The 24,118-nt window shown below is 44.2% G+C and overlaps 1 protein-coding gene across 4 annotated transcripts in view; it reads left to right on the top strand.

The window, feature by feature from the left end:
• The first annotated feature begins 1,850 nt into the window (after window positions 1-1,850).
• LOC141107617 (uncharacterized) overlaps window positions 1,851-24,118 on the top strand; it is a 52,353-nt gene continuing 30,085 nt past the window's right edge. For 2 of the 4 annotated variants that reach the window (XM_073598470.1, XM_073598472.1), the window contains exons 1-5: window positions 1,861-2,102; window positions 8,338-8,474; window positions 9,146-9,213; window positions 21,692-21,787; window positions 23,880-23,975. In XM_073598470.1, coding sequence (XP_073454571.1) covers window positions 1,998-2,102; window positions 8,338-8,474; window positions 9,146-9,213; window positions 21,692-21,787; window positions 23,880-23,975 — 502 coding nt within the window. In that variant the 5' untranslated portion in view covers window positions 1,861-1,997. Of the gene's footprint in view, window positions 2,103-8,337; window positions 8,475-9,145; window positions 9,214-21,691; window positions 21,788-23,879; window positions 23,976-24,118 lie in introns of all 4 variants that reach the window. The other 2 variants (XM_073598471.1, XR_012235937.1) reach the window with 2 other exon arrangements.

Raw genomic sequence — 24,118 nt, 5'->3', positions numbered from 1 at the left:
TCACAAATGGCAGTAAAAACATAATATGGGTTCTAAACTTTCCACAATCTGTCGAGTATTAAAAAAAAGATGTTTTGTCTGCAGTTACATTTTTACTACTAAAGTTAATGGCTCATTGTCTAAGAGGAAGGAAAAACTGTGTCACATACCCGTTCCCCTACTCCCCTGGCAGGGAACACTCCCCCACAATCCGGCAGTGGTCCCTCATGTCCAGTGCAGAGCTGTAGACCTTGTTCTGGTTTTGAAGATATCAAGACCATGACCAGTCTACCTGCTGGAAGGAGCAAAGGATCGAGTAAGTATAGTTACATAGTAGGTGAGGTTGAAAAAAGACACAAGTCCATCAAGTCCAACCTATGTGTGTGATTATATGTCAGTATTACATTGTATATCCCTGTATGCTGTGGTCGTTCAGGTGCTTATCTAATAGTTTCTTGAAACTATCAATGCCCCCCACTGAGACCACCACCTGTGGAAGGGAATTCCACATCCTTGCTGCTCTTACAGTAAAGAACCCTCTACGTAGTTTAAGGTTAAACCTAATTTCTTCTCATTTTAATGAGTGGCCACGAGTCTTGTTAAACTCCCTTCTGAGAAAAAGTTTTATCCCTATTGTAGGGTCACCAGTACGGTATTTGTATATAGAAATCATATCCCCTCAAGCGTCTCTTCTCCAAAGAGAATAAGTTCAGCGCTCGCAACCTTTCCTCATAACTAATATCCTCCAGACCCTTTATTAGCTTTGTTGCCCTTCTTTGTACTCGCTCCATTTCCAGTACATCCTTCCTGAGGACTGGTACCCAGAACTGGACAGCATACTCTAGGTGCGGCCGGACCAGAGTCTTGTAGAGCGGGAGAATTATCGTTTTATCTCTGGAGTTAATCCCCTTTTTAATGCCAATATTCTGTTTGCTTTGTTAGCAGCAGCTTGGCATTGCATGCCATTGCTGAGCCTCTCATCTACTAGGACCCCCAGGTCCTTTTCCATCCTAGATTCCCCCAGAGGTTCTCCCCCCAGTGTATAGATTGCATTCATATTTTTGCCACCCAAATGCATTATTTTACATTTTTCTACATTGAACCTCATTTGCCATGTAGTCGCCCACCCCATTAATTTGTTCAGATCCTTTTGCAAGGTTTCCACATCCTGCAGAGATGTTATTGCCCTGATTAACTTAGTATCATCTGCAAATACAGAGATTAAACTGTTTACCCCATCCTCCAGGTCGTTTATGAACAAATTAAATAGGATTGGTCCCAGCACAGAACCCTGGGGGACCCCACTACCCACCTCTGACCATTCCGAGTACTCCCCATTTAACACCACCCTCTGAACTCGCCCTTGTAGCCAGTTTTCAATTCATGTACTCACCCTATGGTCCATGCCAACGGGCCTTATTTTGTACAGTAAACGTTTATGGGGAACTGTGTCAAATGCTTTTGCAAAATCCAGATACACCACGTCTACAGGCCTTCCTTTGTCTAGCTGGCAACTCAACTCCTCATAGAAGGTTAGTACTGTAGATTGGTTTGGCAAGAACGATTCTTCATGAATCCATGCTGATTACTGCTAATGATACTGTTCTCATTAATAAATGTAGGAGATTAGTAAATCTCCTTCTTATGTTCCTTTAGGCATAATCGAGCAATTAACCCTTGCAGTGCGGGCACAGCCCCACTGCAAGGGATCATTTTTTTATTTGCCTGGAGTCGGGCTTTAAGGAAAGCAACTTGATGTATGTACATAAAACAAGGTAAGCGCTACACTTTTTGCACTTTGCATAGTAATCCGCCCATGGTTTTTCCAAAGAGTTACCAATCCCGAGGTTGCAACACTGGGTCAATATTTGATCTAGACATGTCACTTTCTGTCTGTTGATTGCACACATCTAGTCATTGGACGCTTGCACCGCTGTAACTGTGTTCTTTTAGCCTGCGTAAAAAAAAAATAGATATTTGGATTCAATCTTTATTTCTTCAACACCTCACACACAGTCATGAAGATGGTTGCCCTCTGTGTTTTAATGTCCTGCCTGTCTGTTTGCTTGGGCTATGGTTCAGACTGCAGTACCTTCATAAAAGGTCCTCTAACTGTAGAACAGGTAAGTGACGGGGGACAGAGGCTAGTAAATGAAAGTGGGTAGAAATAAAGGAATCACCATTTTATAGTGTCATCATTCCAGTCTTCTTGTGGCTACATATCACTGATTAATCCAGTCTATGCCAAAGCAGATTGCCTGTATATAGGTAGGTTGAATATTGCTCAAAACAACAGTGAGAACCTATCATGGAGGACCGAAGTAGCCTATGATGGTAGGTTTGACTGCAACAAGCTATTATTCCTGTAGGGGCCTGGGTATTAGTCTCTTTCTATGAGGCCTGGTCATCTAGAATTGACATCATCTGTCAGTGGCATCTACAGTGAAGGTTGCTCCTACGGGCACATTACATGGACAGTGTGATAATGGCAGTCTCAGTCTCACCCTGCACAGAGATTTTCCACCTCCTGGGACAACAATCTAAGTGCCAGCAGACTGAGAGTGGTCAACATTGGGGTCAGATAACTTTACAGTTAACCCTTTACATAACAAACAATACTTGACACCACGTTTAATGAAAACATGCACCGTTCACAGTATCTGATGACTTTTAAAAATTGTCTGCAATATGTGTTGCTACACCAAACAGAGGTTAAAATATTAAAATGTAAGCGCCCAGGTGCAGAGCCCTCCTAACTCTCTTGTATTGAAATGTATTGTTGCTGTACTGTTTCCCGTTATATTGTAAAATGCTGTGCAAACTGTTGGCGCTATATAAATCATAAATAATGATAATAGTATTCTTCTGCAAAGAGCAAGAATTCTTTTAGATCTGATTTAGAGCATTTAGAGATAAGGCTTAATGGTTTTAAAATATAATTTAATGAAATAAAAGATGTAGCCAAAATATTAACAGAAAAATGTATTACAAAGTGTCATGTACATGGTAGGAGCTTGAATTGATGAGTTTGGTCTGTCTTGCATCTCCAGTCCAGGCCCCACTGAGAGTGGAGCAAATAGTGCCAAGGGGCAGAAGGAACACTAGTGCCTTCCTGCAGGTGTTGATTGCAGAACTTGTGGCTGTAGTTGTAGACTTGGTGGGTCAGGGAGAGCATCAAGTCAGGAACCAAGACAATGCAGAATAGATCAGTGAAAGTTAAAGGTGTCAGAGCTCCCAGCAGGCTTGAGACTGAAGCACACCATGTCCACTGGAGCTGGCAAGAGGGGCAGCCAGTGCAGGCACTCAGAAGTAATGTGAAGCCAGGAGACAGAAGTGTAGTCAGAATGATAGCCAAGCTGGCGATTAGGTACCAAAGCACCAGAAAGGAGTGAGGTCAGGTGTAAGCCGAGGTCAGGAACCGATGATCAGAAGCATAAACAGAATCTACAGGCAGGTCAATAACAAGCCAGTTCAGCAACGGATATCATAGAGAATACAAGCAGGGCAAAAGGAAACAGCTGAAGATTAGTCAGCACTGAGCTTGAGTCTGAGCATCCTTTATATAGGCCATCTGGCTCCAATGGACACTGTGGACGTGCTCTTGTGAGTACGTGCATTGCTGCGCATATGCGCACGCACATTTCTACGAATATGTGAGCGCCTGTGTACAATGCTATGGACAATACTATGCGCATGTGCGCATGTGTGCGCCCCACATGTCACAGCAGTTTCCTGACACAACGTAAATAACAGAAAAATAAATGGGAGTAAGGCTGGCCATACATTATACACTTTTCGTGTTCAATTTCCTTTAGATTTACCTTTGACTATGTAGTGCAAGGGCCTGCCTGATTGCATACAAATTGAAAGTGTTTAGATTTAACCTCATATTATATGGTTTTGGTAAATATAAAGGAAAAGTGTACAAGAAAATTGTATGGCCAACCTAAAAGTGAAAGGTTCTTAACAAGGGTTTTCCTGGTCTTTTATCAACAGAGTCCAGTTCAATGTAGCATAAATTCTGTTCTAATATGTCAGAGTCATTAGCCCTCAGAATGACTCTTAAGCCTCGTACACACGTTTAGATTTTCGGATGACCGAACGTCCGATTTTTGTTGCATGCTATGTTGAAAGTGAAGAGGTTATTCACAATACGAAAATTTTCATACAACAGAATACAACGTCAGAAGTGACGTAATGTGTTGAATAGTTTTGTATGTATTTTTTCATTTCTGAGCATGCGTAGTCTTGCTCTAATGATTTTGTTCGTACAAAAACCGAGCTAATTAAACGAAAATCGGATGTTGAGTTCACATCCGACAAAAATGTTATAGTCCGCACATCCAGCTTTTGATGAAAAATCGGAATCGGCTGTTGAAAGCACTGTACTAAAGATCTGAAAATCGGCAGCTCGTCGTACGAAATTTTACTTTCGATTTTCGTATCGTGTGTGGAAACTGAGGAGGGTTCTTAACAAAAAGGGCCTGACCAATAAAGGAGTCTGTGGGGTGTGGGAGTGTTTCATGAAGGTTCAGCAGACCCTCCCTTAGATACATTCTAATCATATCAATATTTGGAGTAATGTTCCCCATTAGCCGTTTGTACCTCCCAACTTTTGAACTTTGGAATGAGGGACACTTGAGGGAGGAAGTAATTTGCTATGCACGCCGCTGCAAAATATGGGTGTGGCCAAACTCTTAACAGTGGGAGGGGCTTAATGAGTGTGGTACACAGGAATGGCAGAGGAGAAGGGTCTGCAGGGCAATGTACGGGGGTCAGCAGGGCAGAGAAGAGGCATCATAAGGGCAGAGGATAGGGGGTCAGTTGAGCAGTGTAAAGGAGTCAGCAGGATGGAAGACAGGGGGTCAGTAGAGCAGTGTAAAGGAGTCAGCAGGATGGAAGACAGGTCAGTAGGGCAGGTTACAGGGGTCTGAAATGAGGACAGGGAGTCAGTAGACCAAGGTAAAGGGGTCAGCAGGATGGAAGACAGGGAGTAAGTAGGACAGAAGACAGGGGGGAGTCAGTAGGGCAAGGTATAAGGGTCAGCAGGACAGAAGACAGGGGGTCAGTAGAGCAGGGTACAGGGATAAGCAGGACAGAAGACAGGGAGTCAGTAGGGTAGCGCACAGGGCTCAGCAGGACAGAAGACAGGGGGTCAGTAGGGCAGGTTGCAGGGGTCAGGTGGGAGGACCAGGGGTCAGTAGGGCAGGGTACAGGGGTCAGGAGGGAGGACCAGGGGTCAGTAGGGCAGGGTACAGGGGTCAGGATGGAGGACCAGGGGTCAGTAGGGCAGGGTACAGGAGTCAGTGGGACGGAGGACCAGGGGTCAGGATGGAGGACCAGGAGTCAGTAGGGTAGGGTACAGGGGTCAGCAGGACAGAGGACCAGGGGTCATTAGGGCAGGGTACAGGGGTCAGCAGGACAGAAAACCAGGGGTCAGTAGGGCAGGGTACGGGGTCAGCAGGACGGAGGACCAGGGGTCAATATGGCAGAGTACAGGGGTCAGGATGGAGGACCAGGGGTCAGGGTGGAGGACCTGGGGTCAGTAGGGCAGGGTACAGAGGTCGAAACGGGGAACCTGGGGTCAGTAGTGCAGGGTGCAGGGATCAGGATGGCGCACCTGGGGTCAATAGGGCAGGATACAAAACCAAAATTCCCCCACCCCCTCCTAGCACAAACCCTCCCCCCAGTCTATCCCCATTTAATCTTCCTAATGGCTGCCCCCCGGTCACATGGGACCCCCATCAGGTACCTCCAGTTTCAGGGAAATGGCCGTGTTGTGGGCAATTCCTCCAGTAACTGTCATGGTGGCGCCAGGCGAGTTTCTGTGCGCCTGCGTGCAAGCAGATGTGCCACAGCCAGACCACGGCAGTCTGTGCATGCCGGTGCTCGCGCCCGCATGCCCTGATCTTGTGGGCACACCCCCCCGGCCTACTTAAACCTGCCACTGACACTTGCAGTTTGCTGAATTATCAAACAGCTCCTGTGTTCCTGTGCCTTGTATACTCTGAAGACCCCTGCTTTGACCTCTGCTAGGCTTGACCTGTGTTCCTGTTTATCTCCTCGCTCTGACCCCGGCTTGACTAACTACTCTCCGATCCTCTGTCCTCTGTGTATGACCCGGCTTGTTCCTGTACCTCTCTCGGACTGTCTTCTGGTATCTGATCCTTGGCCTGGCTGTGGACCCTGTTCCTGGTTTACCCTGCTGTTACTGCTCAAGACTTCTCTCCGCATGGCTGCCACAACGCACTCTAGCTACGTACAGCTAACCAGCCAGCTTGCAGTATTCCTGGCAACCCGTACACCTCTGTGCACCGCACCCCCTGTATCAAGTCCAGGGAAGCGCTGCACTCAGCTGCAAGGGACACCCTCTCAGCAACCCGGCCTCACATTACAGACTTGGCATTCAGGCTGGCAGCAGGCTGATAGCAGGCTGATTCTCCTCCTGAGTCCAGCAATCAGTGGGTGGAGCTTTCCGTCATGGACAAGCGGCCCCTCCTCTGCAAGCGTCACTTACACAGTGACAGATCCCCGCCTCCACCTCTGTACAGGAAAACAAAACATCACAGAAGGAGGAGAAGTGGGCGGGCTCAGTGTGCTCCACTCTGCACTGTGTGTGCTGCCGTGCGTGTGTGACAAAGGCAGTCATAGCGGCAAGGAGAGATTCCGGCTGGCAGCTGCCATTCACAGTGTTGCCCACAGCATGTGGGAACCTAGACACACCGCACACGACTCAACCCTGATTCGCCGGGACTCCGAGACAAGGAACAATTTCCAGGATGGTCCCGGTGAATCAGGGACGGTTGGTAGTTATGGGGGTGCTTGGTATCTACATGACCAGTATTTTCTTGTACATTCTGATATATTCTTGCTTTTAATGCAGCGCTATTATGCCACGATTTATGAAGTATTTGTCAATTTTACAGTGAGAGGTAAGTAGCCACTGCTTCCTAAAATATTTATGACATGCCATACAGTATCTGCTTATAGGCTGTTGGCTTGGAAGATGTCAGCATAATGGGTTTAATTATCTGCGCCTGAATCTTGTCAGATGCCATAAATTGGAATGTTTTTATTGACTAGCTTACGATGTGCTCTTTACAAACTACATGATTTCAGTGTGCTAACGGCTGTGTAGATTACTGTAAAAAGTCTTAGGACTCATGTACACTACAGCTGCTAAACTGACGTTTAGGAGCAGTTGGGTGTTTTTTCAGCAGCCCTTGAACTCTCCTGCATGTTATCTTATGTGCACATGTACATTCAGTGGTTTATTGTGTTCAGGGCTGTAGTTTACAGGAATTGCAAACGCCAAATGATTGTAACTGTGGTAAACTGCGTTTATGCACGTTTGCGTTTATAAGCGTTTGTGGGCATTTGGGAGGGTCTCCTGGGGTTATCATTAAAAAATGCTTCTAACCTGAAATGCTCATAACTGCTGCCAACCTCGCGTAAACTCAGTATGTAAAAGCTGTAAAACAGATGTTTTTCACCGTCGGTTATCAGCTGTCAAGTTTCCAGCGTTCAGAAAAAATTTTTAACCGCCCTGTGTATATGAGCCCTTAATGGTGACGTTAAAAAGTTCTTTAAGCTCAAATGAAGGTCTCTGGTAAAGGGTTTGTCCAACTTTGATTGTGTTCTGATGTAGAGGTGGGGCACAGAAAGAATGTCTTTTAAAAAATGGCCCTGCATGGGGCTTGCAAATTTTATAACAAGAAGGTTAAATTGTGTTTTTTACTTGGGTTTGGGGTTCCTTAGAGTTCTTCACAGACAAAACTATAATAAGAAAATAAAGTGTTTTAAGATGACATTATTGGGTAATCTTACCTTTACCTAAATGGAAAGTGAATCTAATTTTTTAGGCCCAACAAGAATGTATAACTCTACATGAAAAAGCTTGTATGTGAAGTGCAATCTAAAGTTTAAGGCTGTGTTCACACTGTTGTGAATTGGATGTGGGTTACTCCGCATCCAATTTGCATGTCAGGAGATTGTGACCAGCTCTCTAAGGAGCCAGTTTACACATCTCCAGAGCAGCTCCGGTGCAAATTGGTCCATTTCAGGTCCATTTCAGTCCATTTCAGGTCCATTTCAGGTCTGAATGCAGCCCAAAATTTGTGCTGAAATTGGACCTGAAATGGTGAATGGTGATGCACCGGACTCCTGCTGTGAGCCGGAGCAATGCAACTAAATAAACTGGCAAAATTGTTGAATTTACAGAGCTTGTATTTTGTGATTTTCTCAGAAATGTAAGAACAGAAAATCAATATGATGTGTTTTAGCACAGAATAAACATGTAGGACCAGGTAAGGGCTCTTTCATGCAAGGATATGGTTCTAAAAGTACTCTACATTTTAGTCTGTAGGTAAATGGAGTCTAATGGCTGTGGCTCATGAGATTAATGAGACTATTATCTCTGACGTTGGACTGGAGCATGCCTTCATGGAAGTTTATCTAAAAAATGGAGTGCCTCATCTGACTCATCTATCAATCAGGTAAACATTACATCTTAAAGTGTCAAAAATAATACTGCGCAAACTAAGATATACAAAGCAGCCAACACAACAATCAGACCAATTGTGAACCCATAAAAATTAAAACAATGTGGCGCTAAAAAGAAACATGATGTTCGTTATTGGGCAAGACCAACCAGAATGTTCATCTGGAGGTCAGAAGTAAAGTTTTTGATGAAACAAAACTCTACTAAATACGTGTGAATCAAACACAATAAGAACATATCAATAGGCACATGTGTATCTGTGAATTAATCTAACACACCTAACTTATAATTGTGCGTAATAGAAACATAACAGTATAAAGAATATGGGTCAGTGTAAATAACACAATTATTGTACGAAAAATTATCAATGTTATCACCAAAGTAAATTGTTTACGTCCATATGGTATGCACTCATGTGGATGATATTAGAATCATAACTAAAGTGAATCTAAAAATAAACATATGCACAGTGTTCAAAAAACTTTATTGTGCATTTCTGACCTCCAGATGAACATTCTGGTTGGTCTTGCCCAATAACGAACATCACTTTTCTTTTTAGCGCCACATTGTTTTAAATTTTAAACATTACATCTTAAGCTGTGTTAGTATTGAAAGTACTGTTGTTTTATGTTTAAGGTGCCTGCTTAACTCTTTGTTCTCTTTCAGGGCTGGAATGGTAGACAGATTTGAAATGAAGGATTTGGCAATAAAAGATGGATATCTGACTTACACATGTAATGTACTGTAATCTAAACGCCATAATTTATTATAATGTACACCAACCATTGCCATATTTTGGTAATTTGTGTTGTAGGCAAGTGGAGCTTAGTTCAAGAGGAGTTCCCATTAAAAAAAAAAAAAAATTAAAAGTCAGCAGCTACAAATACTGCAGCTGCTAACTTTTAATTGGACACTTACCTGTCCCAGGGTCCAGCGATGCGGGGGATCGAAGCCCCGCTCGTCTCCCTCTCTGTTTGGCGGCACCGGCATTGCAACTGTGGGCACTGGGCTGTGGCTTCACAGCCAGGCACCCACTGCGCATGTGCGAGCGGTGCCGCGCACCGTGATTGGCCGCTCAGTCATGTGGGACCTGTAATGGGTCCCAGATGATTGACAAGAGGGAGGGAGCAGAGCTGAGCCCTTCCTGTGCCGAGGGGAAGTAAAGTCACCAGCCCATGCACTGAAAGAGGTAGACTATGTGGGACCCCCTAGCAGCAGGCGTTTCCAAATGTTTTTTTTTTATTTTTTTTATACACATTCATGTATTTTTTTTTTGAGTGGAACACCACTTTCAGGACCCTTTTAGCTCTTAAAGCGGAGTTCCACCCAAAAAATGGAACTTCCGCTTTAAAAGAAGGTGACATTTGGCATGTCAATTTTTTAGGGTTGGGGGGGTTGCCCTCTTTTTAGAGGCATCCAGCTCCCACTTCCTCCTGGGGCTCCGCGTTCACCTCACCCCCTCCCTCCATGCAATCTTCTGGGACACGTCACAGGTCCCAGAAGATTGCCCGGCCAATCACAGCACGCAGCGTGGCTCTCACGTGAAGCCACAGCCGGGCGCCCACAGTAAGAATGCCAGTGCCGCAGAGAGGAGGGGGAGAGTAGCAGGGCTTTGGTCGCCTGCATCGCTGGACCATGGGACAGGTGAGTGTCCGATTATTGAAAGTCAGCAGCTACACTTTTTGTAGCTGCTGACTTTTATATGGGTGGAACTCCGCTTTAAGTCAGACCACTTTAAGGTCTGTTCTTCCTATTCTGGAGCATTTTCCAAGTCCCTGTATATAGTGGATGGAGCAGGGCTCTGGGTCTGCCAACCAGGAGAGCAAAGGAGAGGACAGGTCTGCTGTGCTCTTGATCTCCGTCATCTGGAGGAAGGGCTGCTGAGGGGTCCAATACATAAGACCTCTAGGTGAAAAGGTGATCTTCACATGTAAGAGGACTGGAGCTCATGAAGGGGATTGTGTACAGAACTTGGTGCTTCCCTTGGTTCTTGCCTCCAAAGGAGGGGTGACTAGTGGATTGAGTTGATAGATGGAAGGTTTAAGCAAAAAGGTTTAAAGTGGATGTAAACCCTCCATTTACCCAGTGAAGTGAACAGCCTCAGATGATACAAGGAGATGAAAAAAATCTCTCTACATCAGGGGTGGATCCAGGGGGGGCAAATCGGCAATTGCCCCCCCCTCAAGAATGCGGGTGAGTGAGTGGGTGGGCTGTTCCATGGGTGAAAGAGTGAGCGGCTCCGCGGGAGAGAGAGTGGGTGGCTCCGCGGGCAGCCCGGGCTGTCAGCCAGCTCGGTTGGTGAGCGGGCGGGAGGCTTGGCGGGCGGATGAGAAAGCTGGGCGGCTCGGTGGGTGAGTGGACGGCTGGCCAATTAGGGAGCTGGCGGGTGGGGGAACAGAGAGATGAGATCATCTCTCACCGCCCGGGGCCCGCCCTGCATCCCTGCAGTGCAGGTCCGCCCTCACTGTGCAGGCAGCCACGGGAAGCAGAGAGATGACCTCATCTCTCTGCTGCCTGACTGGTAATCTGCTGCCTGACTCTGGGACACAGTAAGAGACCACCTTAGCAGAAAAGTGACACAAAAAAAGACAATCCGCAATGTGTGGCAGGTGACGTGGCAAGTGACAATCCGCAATATGTGGAAGGTAACGAGGCATGTGACAATCCACAACGTGTGTCAAGTGACAATCTGCATCTGGTGACAGGCGAGATGGCAAGTGACAATCTGCATCTGGTGACAGGCGACGTGGCAAGTAACAATCTGCAACATGTGGCAGGTAACGTGGCAAGTGACAATCCGCAATGTGTGGCAAGTGACAATCTGCATCTGGTGACAGGTGACGTGGCAAGTGACAATCTGCAACGTGTGGCAGGTGACATGGCAAGTGACAATCTGCAACATATGGCAGGTGATGTGGCAAGTGACAATCCGCAATGTGTGGCAGGTAACGTGGCAAGTGACAATCCACATCTGGTGGCAGGCGACGTGGCAAGTGACAATCTGCAACGTGTGGCAGGTGACGTGGCAAGTGACAATCCGCCACATGTGGCAGGTGACGTGGCAAGTGACAATCTGCATCTGATGACAGGTGACATGGAAAGTGATAATCTGCATCTGGTGACAGGCGACGTGGCAAGTGAGAATCCGCAATGTGTGGCAGATGACATGGCAAGTGACAATCTGCATCTGGTGGCAGGCGACGTGGCAAGTGACAATCTGCATCTGGTGACAGGTGACGTGGCAAGTGACAATCTGCAACATGTGGCAGGTAACGTGGCAAGTGACAATCCGTAATGTGTGACAAGTGACAATCTGCATCTGGTGACAGGTGACGTGGCAAGTGACAATCTGCAACATATGGCAGGTGATGTGGCAAGTGACAATCCACAATGTGTGGCAGGTGACGTGGCAAGTGACAATCCACATCTGGTGGCAGGCGACGTGGCAAGTGACAATCTGCAACATGTGGCAGGTGATGTGGCAAGTGACAATCCGCAACATGTGGCAGGTGATGTGGCAAGTGACAATCTGCATCTGATGACAGGTGACATGGTAAGTGATAATCTGCATCTGGTGACAGGCGACGTGGCAAGTGACAATTCGCAATGTGTGGCAGATGACATGGCAAGCGACAATCTGCATCTGGTGGCAGGCGACGTGGCAAGTGACAATCTGCATCTGGTGACAGGTGACGTGGCAAGTGACAATCTGCAACATGTGGCAGGTAACGTGGCAAGTGACAATCCGCAATGTGTGGCAAGTGACAATCTGCATCTGGTGACAGGCGACGTGGCAAGTGACAATCTGCAACATGTGGCAGGTAATGTGGCAAGTGAAAATCCGCAATGTGTGGAAAGTGACAATCTGCATCTGGTGACAGGCAATGTGGCAAGTGACAATCTGCAATGTGTGGCAGGTGACATGGCAAGTGACAATCCGCAACGTGTGGCAGGTGACAATCCGCAATGTGTGGCAGGTGATGTGGCAAGTGATAATCCACATCTGGTGGCAGGCGACGTGGTAAGTGACAATCTGCAACGTGTGGCAGGTGACAAGGCAAGTGACAATCCGCAACGTGTGGCAGGTGACGTGGCAAGTGACAATCTGCATCTGATGACAGGCGACGTGGCAAGTGACAATCTGCATCTGGTGTCAGATGACATGGCAAGTGACAATCTGCATCTGGTGGCAGGAGACGTGGCAAGTGACAATCCACATCTGGTGGCAGGCGACGTGGCAAGTGACAATCCACATTTGGTGGCAGGCGATGGTGGCAAGTGATACGCTCAGGGCTCCCACTGATTCTGCATTATGGTGAGTTGAACTATTTCATTATATATAACAATGTAATAATAGAAATAATGTGCTTCAAACATCCTGACACCATAACAACCATGGTGCTGTGAAGATTGAAGCGCCAACACCAGTCATTTCCCCGATAAATTGCCCCCAAAAAAAAATATTTTCTGGCAGTGCCCCTCCTGAGACTAGACTCTGGATCCGCCCCGCGCTACATAAGTCTTACATGTATATCTGCTGTCTTCAGCTCTTCTGCTCTGTTAGATTTTTCACTTCCTGGTTCCCCTGTAGGAGGCTGATAACAGAGCTACAGAGGAAGAGACAGCTACCGGACTTAGCTCTTTGAAGAGAGATAAGAAAACAGATAGATGTGCCCAGCTTAAATGTCATGAATTGGGTTTACATCCACTTTAAGTAAAATTATGGACTGTTGTATTAAAGTGGAGTTCCACACACATTTTTCACTCCTCACAAGGCAGCACTAAAATGAATTGGCAATTTTTTTCCTTTTCACTTACCTGATTTATGCCTATATCTCATTTCCGGCTGCGGCCGCAGACGTCATTTCCGGTTTTGCATTGGTTCCTGGGAGATCTTGGTCAGCTTGGCATGGCGTCTATGGAAATTCTTGGCCAGCTTGGCATTGCATGGCTCCAGTAACATTAACATTGGCGTCTATGGACACTGTGCCATGCCAAGCTGACCAAAATTGCACGACACTGCACATGCACGAGATCGGCAGGTGCATGCTGGTTATCCAGCATGCACAGAATCCAGGAAGGACACTGTGGCTTCAGATGCCCACACTGGCGATGGCCGCACTGTGCAGAAACTTCACAAGTAAGAAAACAATGCACAGATAGAAAACTGGGCATAGTTTACAGCATACCTTTGTTACATCGCACGAGGCATGAGTATTCTAGGGGTATTTTTATCCTAAAAGTCATATTTCAGCCAGAACTCCGCTTTAACTACTGCTTTGAACAAGTAAAGAAAGCTATTGCAAGATATAGCCTCCATGTGAATATGTAAAAGAGAAGTGCTTGTATGCAGCCAATGCCTGGAAGAGGTGATGAGAGAAGCATTTACTGTTGCAGACCTGGCTGCAGAGTCCTGGAACTCCTGGTAGACATGGGGTTAAGCATGCAATGGCAGGAGGATGGGAAGGATAGGCCTCTGGCCTCAATCGATGTATGAAACAGTACAAGTTGGGCGGACACCAGTGACGTGCGGTGAGGTCAGTGGCTGGTGAGGCACTGGCTAGTATCAGAGCCAGATACACACAGGTTACATACGCCATGATCGTTACAGCGAAAGAAATAATTCTAGCACTAGACCTCCTCTGTAACTCTAAACGTGTAACCTGTAAAAAATTTTACAGCATTACCTATGGATATTTTTAAGCACTGAAGTTTGGCGCCATTTCACAAGTGTGTGCAATTTTAAAGCGTGACATGTTAGGTATATATTTACTCGGCATAACATCATCTTTTACATCATACAAAAAAATCAGGCTAACATTTTTTTTTTAATTCATAAAACAGTTTCTTTCCAAAAAAAAAGTGTTGCGCAAATACCGTGTGACATATAAAGTTGTGAGGGCCACCATTTTATTTTCTAGGGTGTCTGCTAAAAATATGTATATATATATATATATATATATATATAATGTTTGGGGGTTCTGAAAAAATTTTCTAGCAAAAAATGAAGATTTTTACATGTAGGAGAGAAGTGTTAGAATTGGCCTGGGTGGCAAGGGGTTAATTACCATTAGTAAGTAATATACAAATAATTAATATACAGTATCTCACAAAAGTGTGTACACCCCTCACATTTTTGTAAATATTTTATTATATTATTATTATTATTATTATTATTATTATTATTATTATAATACAGGTTTTATATAGCGCCAACAGTTTGCGCAGCGCTTTACAACATGAGGGCAGACATTACAGTTACATTACAATTTGGTACAAGAGGAATCAGAGGGCCCTGTTCGTTAGAGCTTACAATCTAAAATGGAAGGGTCAATTGATACAACAGGTAATAGCTGTGGGGGGATGAGCTGATGGAGGAAGTAAAACAATGTTAGTTAGAAGCAGGTGAGGCTTCTTTGAAGAGAAGGGTTTTCAGATCGTCCAAAGATGGATAGATTAGGGGACAGTCGGACAGATTGGGGTAGGGAGTTCCAAAGGATGGGAGAAGCTCTGGAGAAATCCTGGAGGCGAGCATGGGAGGAGGTGACAAGGGAGCTAGAGAGCAGGAGGTCTTGGGATGACGGAAGAGAGCAGCTTGGTTGGTATTTTGGGACTAGGTTAGTGATGTAGCTGGGGGCAGAGTTGTGGATGGCTTTGTAAATTATTGTTAGTACTTTGAATTTCATTTGTTGGGTGAGTGGAAACCAGTGCAGGGATTGGCAGAAAGGGGTTGAGGGCACTGAATGGTTGGTAAGGTGGATGAGTCTTGCAGCGGCATTCATTATGGACTGAAGGGATGATAGTCTATGTAAGGGTAATCCAATGAGGAGGGAGTTGCAGTGGTCGAGGTGAGAGATAACCAGAAGCTTGGTGGTGTCATTAGTTAAAAGGGGCGTATTCTGGAAATGTTGCGGAGGCTAAGGCGGCATGATTTGGACAGGGATTGTATGTGGGCCTGAAAGGACAGTTCTGAGTCTAAGGTTACCCCTAGCACCCTGGCATGCGGGGACGGACTAATAGATGTGCCATTGATCTTGACAGAGAAGTCAGGGGAGGGGGCACATGGGGGAGGAAATATTAAGAGCTCAGTTTTAGATAGATTCAGTTTGAGGAAGTGGTTTGACTTCCAGGCTGATATGTCTGTTAGTAGATCAGTGATGCGTGAGGAGATTGATGGAGTGAGCTGAGGGGCAGAGAGATAGATTTGGGTGTCATCAGCATATACATGGTATTGATATCAGCTGACCCAGGGAGGACGTGTAGATTGAGAATAGTAGAGGTCCAAGGACAGAACCTTTGGGGACCCCAACGGTAAGAGGAGTTGGAGAAGAGGAAGTGGAGTTGTAAGTGACACTGAAGGTGCAATGAGATTCAAACCAACGGAGAGTGCAGCCTTGGAGACCAATCAAATTGAGTTTTTTGAGGAGGAGGGGGTGGTCAACTGTGTCAAAGGCAGCAGAAAGGTCCAAGAGTAAGAGTAAGGAATAATGACCGTTGGTTTCGGCTGTTAGTAAGTGGTTTGTGAGTTTTATCTTTTTTTAAAATGAGTAGTGTGTATTAGGCTTTAGGCTTTAAAGTTATCTTAAAATTATTGAGAGTGTTGGTGAAAATTATATCTTTTCATGTGACAACACTGAAGAAATGACACTTTGCTACAATATAAAGTAGTGAGTGTACAGCTTGTATAACAGTGTAAATTTGCTGTCCCCTCAAAATAACTCAACACACAGCCATTAATGTCTAAACCGCTGGCAACAAAAGTGAGTACACCCCTATGTTAAAATGTCCGAATTGGGCCCAATTAGCCATTTTGGCTCCCTGGGGTGTCATGTAACTAGTTATTGTTACAAGGTCTCAGGTGTGAATGGGGAGCAGGTTTGTTAAATTTGGTGTTATTGCTCTCACTCTCTCATACTGGTCACTGGAAGTTCAACATAGCACCTCATGGCAAAGAACTTTTTGAGGAATTGAAATAAAGAATTGTTGCTCTACATAAATGGCCTAGGCTATAAGAAGATTGCCAAGACCCTGAAATTGAGCTGCAGTACGGTGGTCAAGACCATACAGCAGTTTAACAGGACAGGTTCCACTCAGAACAGGCCTCGCCATGGTCGACCAAAGAAGTTGAGTGCATGTGCTCAGCGTCATATCCAGAGGTTGTCTTTGGGAAATGCATGAGTGTTGCCAGCATTGCTGCAGAGGTTGAAGGGGTGGGAGGTCAGCCTGTCAGTGCTCAGACCATATGCCGCACACTGCATCAAACTGGTCTGCATGGCTTTCGTCCCAGAAGAAAGCCTCTTCTAAAGATGAAGCACAAGAAAGACCGCAAACAGTTTGCTGAAGACAAGCAGACTAAGGATATGGATTACTGGAACCATGTCCTGTGGTCTGATGAGACCAAGATAAACTTATTTGGTTCAGATGGTGTCAAGTGTGTGTGGCGGCAACCAGGTGAGGAGTACAAAGACAAGTGTGTCTTGCCTACAGTCAAGCATGGTGGTGGGAGTGTCATGGTCTGTGGCTGCATGAGTGCTGCCGGCACTGGGGAGCTACAGTTCATTGAGGGAACCATGAATGCCAACATATACTGTGACATACTGAAGCAGAGCATGATCCCCTCGCTTAGGAGACTGGGGCGCAGGGCAGTATTCCAACATGATAATGACCCCAAACACACCTCCAAGATGACCACTGCCTTGCTAAAGAACCTGAGGGTAAAGATTATGGACTGGCCAAGCATGTCTCCAGCCCTAAACACTATTGTGCCTCTGTGGGGCATCCTCAAACGAAAGGTAGAGGAGCGCAAGGTCTCTAATATCCACCAGCTCTGTGATGTCGTCATGGAGGAGTGGAAGAGGACTCCAGTGGCAACCTGTGAAGCGGGTTAAAGCAGTGCTGGAAAATGATGATGGCCACACAAAATTGTGACACTTTGGGCCCAATTTGGGCATTTTCACTTAGGGGTGTACTCACTTTTGTTGCCAGCGGTTTAGACATTAATGGCTGTGTGTTGAGTTATTTTGAGGGGACAGCAAATTGACACTGTTATACAAGCTGTACACTCACTACTTTACATTGTAGCAAAGTGTAATTTCTTCAGTGTTGTCACATGAAAAGGTATAATAAAATATTTACAAAAATGTGAGGGGTGTACTTTTGTGAGATACTGTATATTGTTTTTAAGGTAATTTACTATATTTTCAAAATCTGTACCCAAGCAGGTGGTTTAACGGACAAATTACTGAAGTTTGAAGTTATAACTTCCAACCAGTAATTTCACAGTAAATAGATAAATAAAAAAATATTATGTTATAACATATACTATATACATATATGATTTAGCTTGATTAAAACAGTACCTTTTCAACAGCAGAACTCCCTCTTAACTGTGTGAGAAAAACATGGGATTGTGAGTAAATCTTATACCCATAAACCAATGTTTTTCCTTGTAGTTAAGAGGGCTGGGCTGGAAGGGAGCATGTGTCTTTTAGACACATGCCCCCTTCTATGACACTGCAGTGAGAGACGTGCCTCCACTGCAGCATTTTTATTGGACAGCTTGGACCAATGGTACTTTACCATTGGTTCAAGGCTCCAAGCTGTCCATTGAGCTCAGCGGTTCTGACAAGAAGTGAGGAGAGGCACTGTGAGCTCATCCTCTCAGTCTACTGCAGAGTGTGCCAGCTTGTATTTAAACTGGCCACTCTGTATGTAGCTTCTGACAGGCTGCACAAGGAACCCCATATCTCCAGAACCATAGGTCGTAGGAGCCCCAAATTTTGACCAGTGGTGGGCTACAACTTCAGCTACCGATCCCCCAGGTCGCCGAGCTACGAGCCTGGATGCTCAATGTATTTTTTATTTTTTTTAATTTTTTTTATGTTCATGGCTCTGCCTCACCTGCCTCCCCTGACTGTACGTCCCTGAAGGACAACTATAGGGGCCCTGGACCCTGTGTATTTTGGTGGCTGCCAGCTGCTCACGGTGGCCACATGCAAAAGAGCCTCGGTACCATCCACATTGTCATCATAAACATTTTGATGGTTATGTACTGCCTGAACTTTTCAAACATCCTTTCTATTTGAGCCATCGTCTGACTCTTTAAAGAGGAGCGCCTGGCTTCTGCAAAAAGAAAATTAAAGTCAGCAGGTACAAATACTCTAGCTGCTGACTTTCTAATATTAGGACACTCGGGTGAAGCGGTGTCTTCACCCAAGCCTATTTTTCAATCGGCTTTCAGGTGCTGCCACCGCCATCTCCACTAAGGGCTCCGTGCGGCTTCACAGCCGGTTCCCTAGTGCAGATGCACGAAGCGCGCTAAGCTCTCTAATTGGGCTGGCTGCGGGGTGCCCCCCAAAAGGTGCCAAATGTGGCAGTGGAGGGAGGGGGCAGATAAGCAGAGCTTCCCCTTTTTGGTGGAGCTCTGCTTTAAGTGGCAAGTGGCTTTAAATCCAAGTTGTCAGCAACAGTTCAAGTATCACCAGCAATTGAAAACCAATCTAAGTGGTTCCCAATCATGAGATCACCATGTCAACTATGATATGATACAGTGATCGCATGTAAGCTGAACGCTTGAATGATTATATAAGCCTCCAGCCTGTAGAGGGTACTGCAAATTTCACTGCATCCCGAAGATGGTGGTATTTATTTGTTCAATACTGTAATTATCAAATAGTTTGGGTACTTGAAAAATAAATAATTAAAAACATTTTTTTTTACATTTTTGTGTATTTGTTAATCTATAATAAAAATGCAGATTTTTTTTTTATATTAAGTGCTATTTATAAGCTTTATGTAAAAACATAGAAAAATTATTTTGTCATGCAAACTAGTCATATAGTTCTTGTCAAGTTAACAAAGGCATGCTGATGCTGTTAAATTTGGTTTGGGAGTCAGAGAATACTCTCAACCCTACACTTAAGCCTCTTACGCCTCTTACACGATCGGATTTTCCACAGACAACGCTTTCCACAGACAAAGTGTCAGACTTATGTCCGAACGGCGTGTGCCTGGATTTTGTCTTGCATACAAACGGTACACATTTGTCGGCCAACAAACATGAACGTAGTGACGTACTACGAGCCGATAAAGAGGAAGTTCAATTGTCAGGCGCCACCCTTTGGGCTCCTTCTGCTAATTTTGTGTTAGTAGAAGTTTGGTAAGTGTTGATTCATGCTTTTCATTTCATGCTTTTCAGTTCGCACTTTTCAGTTTGCACTTTTTTTTTAGTTAGTTTCTGAACGGCCGTTCGTCAACCAGCCATGTCGCGGAATCGGAGGAGATAACGTGTTATTTATTATTGGTTTATTGCTTTGACCCAAGTCCAGTCCAGAAACAGGAGGAGGAGGATTTCTTGGACCAAAAATTGGTGGCTTTATTAATCGTGACCAATTATGTCATATGCCTTTGCTGCGGGAGCTCCAGGAGAATAATCCGGATGATTTTCGTAATTATCTCCAGATGACGGACCCTGCTTTCACCAACTCTTGGCATTGTTGACCCCCTATATTAAGAAGCAGGACACATGCATGAGGCTTTTATTTTATTTTTTGGTTGACTAATGATTTAATTTGTTATATTTTCTATATTTTTGGATGCATAGAATGCACTTTTTGGTTAAATTCTATTGGCATGTCTAATTTTATTTGTGTTCTTTTTTTAATGCACAAAAAAATGTGGAGAATAATACTTGCCTATGTGATTTACTTCAAATGACAGTTTGGGAGTAGGCAATTACATTTTAAAAAATACAATGTAAAATTAACAAGGGGCACCAACATAGTTGTATCTTTGATCTTGAAAACTACGGGATAATGGTGTTGTGGTAACTTGCACCAAAAATAAACAACAAGTATAATAATATTATTCTTGATGTCAGTAGAAAAAAAAAGCCTTTGAAAATTTGTTTGCCATAACTCCATCAGTATCACCAGCAAAGCAGCTTCATTATTATCCCATTAAAGAAGAAGAGAATGTGCGCTGCATTTCGAGATTTCATAATTTGCCGCATCACGAATGGTAATTCTCCATTACGAATGCTAGTTTACAAGATTGACTGCTTCCGGCTCATCCTTGGTTCCGAGCATGCGTGTTTGTACCTTGTACTTTTGTATGAGGGACTTATGTACACTCAATAGGAAAATCCGACAACAGACCATTGTCCGCAGAAAATTTATAGTCCTGCCATCCAACATTTGTCCTGTGGAAAATCTGACAACAATTGTCTGATGGAGCATACAAACGGTCGGATGTTAGGCCCACAGTCTGTCATCACACAATTCCCGAGGCTTAAGCATCAGGAACTACCGATATTGCGCATATTATTGTTCATATTGTCCACCTGTACTAAAACCCTATTAAGTCATGGATACCTTCCCTAATGTTTCCCCCTTTATTATTGTTAGACAGAATCTGTTTGCATATTTCTGTTACTTGTGATAAACTTAAAAAAGAAAAGCTTTTAACAAACAAAAACAAAAAAAATTGGTTTGGGCATCTAGCCTCTGTTCATGAAAAAATTTTAAAAAAGGGCTCCAGTTAAGCCTAGCACACACGGGCCGATTGTCTGGCAGCATCAGGCAGTTTAATAGAAACCATCCGAAATTCGGCCCGTGTGCGGCCACTCCAACAGAAGCCCGGTGCTTGGCCGGCTTCTGTCGAAGAGGCATGACTGAAAAAGGCCTGCTGATCGGCTCCTGATCAGCGCTCTCAGCCAATGCATGAGGGCACTGACTGGAGTGTTCTGCTGGGGGACTCCCCCCTTTTAGATCACAATGGCACAGCAGAGGAGATCGCTGTACTAACAATGCATAGTTAGTACAGCGGCTCCTCCTGAGCTGTCGTTTTATTTTCGTTAAGCCCTGCTGGGTTGAATGAAGAAAAAATTAGTAGTGTGTATTAGGCTTTAGGCTTTAAAGTTATCTTAGAATTATTGAGAGTGTTGCACTTCCATCTATTCCAGCATTGTAGTGATCAAAAGCTGGTTGAAAGTAGTTGAAAATTTAAATTCAACAAATTACCCGATATGTATGTTCAGCATTAGGGAAAGGTGAGTGTTTGGGTGACATGAGTGTGAAATTCACATTTCCTTTCAGTGCCAAATCCTGATGTCCACGTTATCATTGTTGAAAAAAATGTACCCAAAATAATATTATTACACAAATGTTTTTGGTGACAACTGCCAACCTGTTTACTCTATCTATACCCTTACAGCTAAGCGCTTTGGCAGTAAACCAGCCTTTCGATCTATATCTGATGACTGCGCTTTGTATAGCTTTCAAAATCCATTGGATATTCATTTCTTCTACTGTAAGTGAAATGTCTACTTTTCTCTACCTTAGCACACTTTCAGCCTTACTCATCAGATAGATCTTATTAACTATTGATGTCAAGTTTATGTTGATGCTTGTGTCCTGATTGGGGATTCACCTTCTTTATTTATCCCGGTTACTATTATTGCCAACACAGAAAATTATGGGAAATTCAACATTTTGAAGTTCACCAGAACAAATTGTGAATGTAAATCTTCTGGACTGGATCAACTGTTCCGATGACAACTGTCAAGTAGAAGAATGACCTTCACTTAATTCTTGTTGTGTCTCTGGGATGGGAAGTGAAAGGAAATCTCCCCAACAGGCAGCAAAAAATTACCTGGCAGAGGTTTTAACCCTTCTGTACTCTATGCTGATGTGGAAATATGAGGCCTACAATTATTTTTACCTCCGAGGACATCATATTTGATAAGACATCAGTATTTATGAATTTTTGTATTCTCCAAAAGCACTAGATGGACATTAACTGCAGTTCTTTGAATAGGCAATTTACCATCTGTTTCGCCACCCTAAACCCCCCCCCGAAGGCTCTGAACTCATTAGCTCTGAACTCATTTCTAACACCTCCTAGGGGGTATTGTAATAGATCTTCCTGCGATAATTGAATTAAAAAGGATGTACACTATATTACTAAAAATATTGGGATGCCTGGCTTTACACATGAACTTTAATGGCATCCCAGTCTTAGCCCAAAAGGGTTTAATATTGAGTTGGCTCACCCTTTGCAGCTATAACAGCTTAAACTCTTCTGGGAAGTCTGTCCACATTCCATTACATATGTGGATGCAACCTACGTATGCGATCGCTTCTGCCTGTGAGCACGAGGGGATGGGGGTGCTTTAATTTTTTTTTTTTTATTGCTTGTTTTATCACTTTTATTCCTATTACAAGGAATGTAAATATCCCTTGTAATAGGAATAGCGCATGACAGGCCCTCTTTACAGAGAGATCTGGGGACTTATAGACCTTATAGGCTGGAAAGCCTGAGATTAAAAAGAAAAATGATCTTAGGCTTGTCTGCAAAAAAAATGTTCAGTTTTTACATCTGCCACCACCAGAAGTGATGTCATGACGTCACTTCTGGCCTCTGAGGGTCATAGAGATGGCCGGGGAACATCTGGTCCACAGTCAGTGCTATGGTAAACCGCCTCCACCGGCGTTTTCATTCTCCGGCTCGCCGTTCACACGGGAGAGCCAGGAGAAGCACCTCTGCCACCTGTAAAAGCAATCAAGCGGCTAAACAGCTGCAATGAGGGCTTTTACTTTGCAGGGAATCACTTGCTGAAAAAAACGATATCTGAATGATGCCTGCGGCTGCAGGCATCTTTCAGATATCTCCACTCAAAGTCAAGGACGTTATATGATGTCCTACGGGCTGGAACTGCTTAAGTGAAGGTCTGCTTTAAGACCCTGGACAGTACCAGTGTTCTTTGTACCTTCCTATCCTTTGAACACAACAACATAGGATATATGATTGACTTCTATTGGTATTCTACTTTTTTTTAAAGTAAAGTGAAACTTTACTTTAAAAAAGTTTGTGAACAGACTATTTTTTAATGCAGAAGAGAAACTCTATTTATCCTCTGCATTAAAGCATTTTTTGCTTGTTTGCACATGCACAGCTCATACTTTTTCATATATGCTGAGATGAATGATCTCTCGCACATGTGCGGGATCGACTTTACCCTGGCCTGGCTAGTCAAAACGGGCAAAGATCAGAAACCCAAAGATGTCATCGGTCCGATCAATAGAGTGTAGGTGAGTATAGACCCGCTTTAATCTAATAACATTTTTATTCAAGTCAATAGTTGTAATTACGTCCAGGCAATAGTAAATGTTAAATAATTTGACTGGACAAACCAATACTCATATATTCAGAGAATAAAGCAAAAAAATCACAGTTTAACTGCTTTGCAATTTAATTAATTAATTGCAGCATGCTACAGAAGATTTATAGGCAGTATGATCATACCGCGTAGTACTTTTGCCTCTGGCCCGTTGGGGGTGAAGATGTCCACATTTTCTCTGCTGAATGCTAATTCTCATTGGTCACTTTGTATATATGACAGGTCGCTCCAACCGGCCCTCCATTGATGATTTTAGGAAGATTATCAAATATTCGGATTGTCACAATTACCAGCACATTGTCATCAGGAGAGATTCTGGTAAGCATTCTAATATAAGCTTGGGATAAGAAACAAGTTTATGTTGTCACAATAGAAGTAACTATTAAAAAAAAAACCTAATGCAGATTTAAAGAGGAACTTAGAATACAAATTTAAAAAAGCTTTTTTTTTTGCAGAGGAAA

The sequence above is a fragment of the Aquarana catesbeiana genome, linkage group LG09, assembly GCF_042186555.1.
Source record: "Aquarana catesbeiana isolate 2022-GZ linkage group LG09, ASM4218655v1, whole genome shotgun sequence".
NCBI lineage: Eukaryota > Metazoa > Chordata > Amphibia > Anura > Ranidae > Aquarana > Aquarana catesbeiana.
This window is presented reverse-complemented; position numbering and strand designations above follow the sequence as displayed.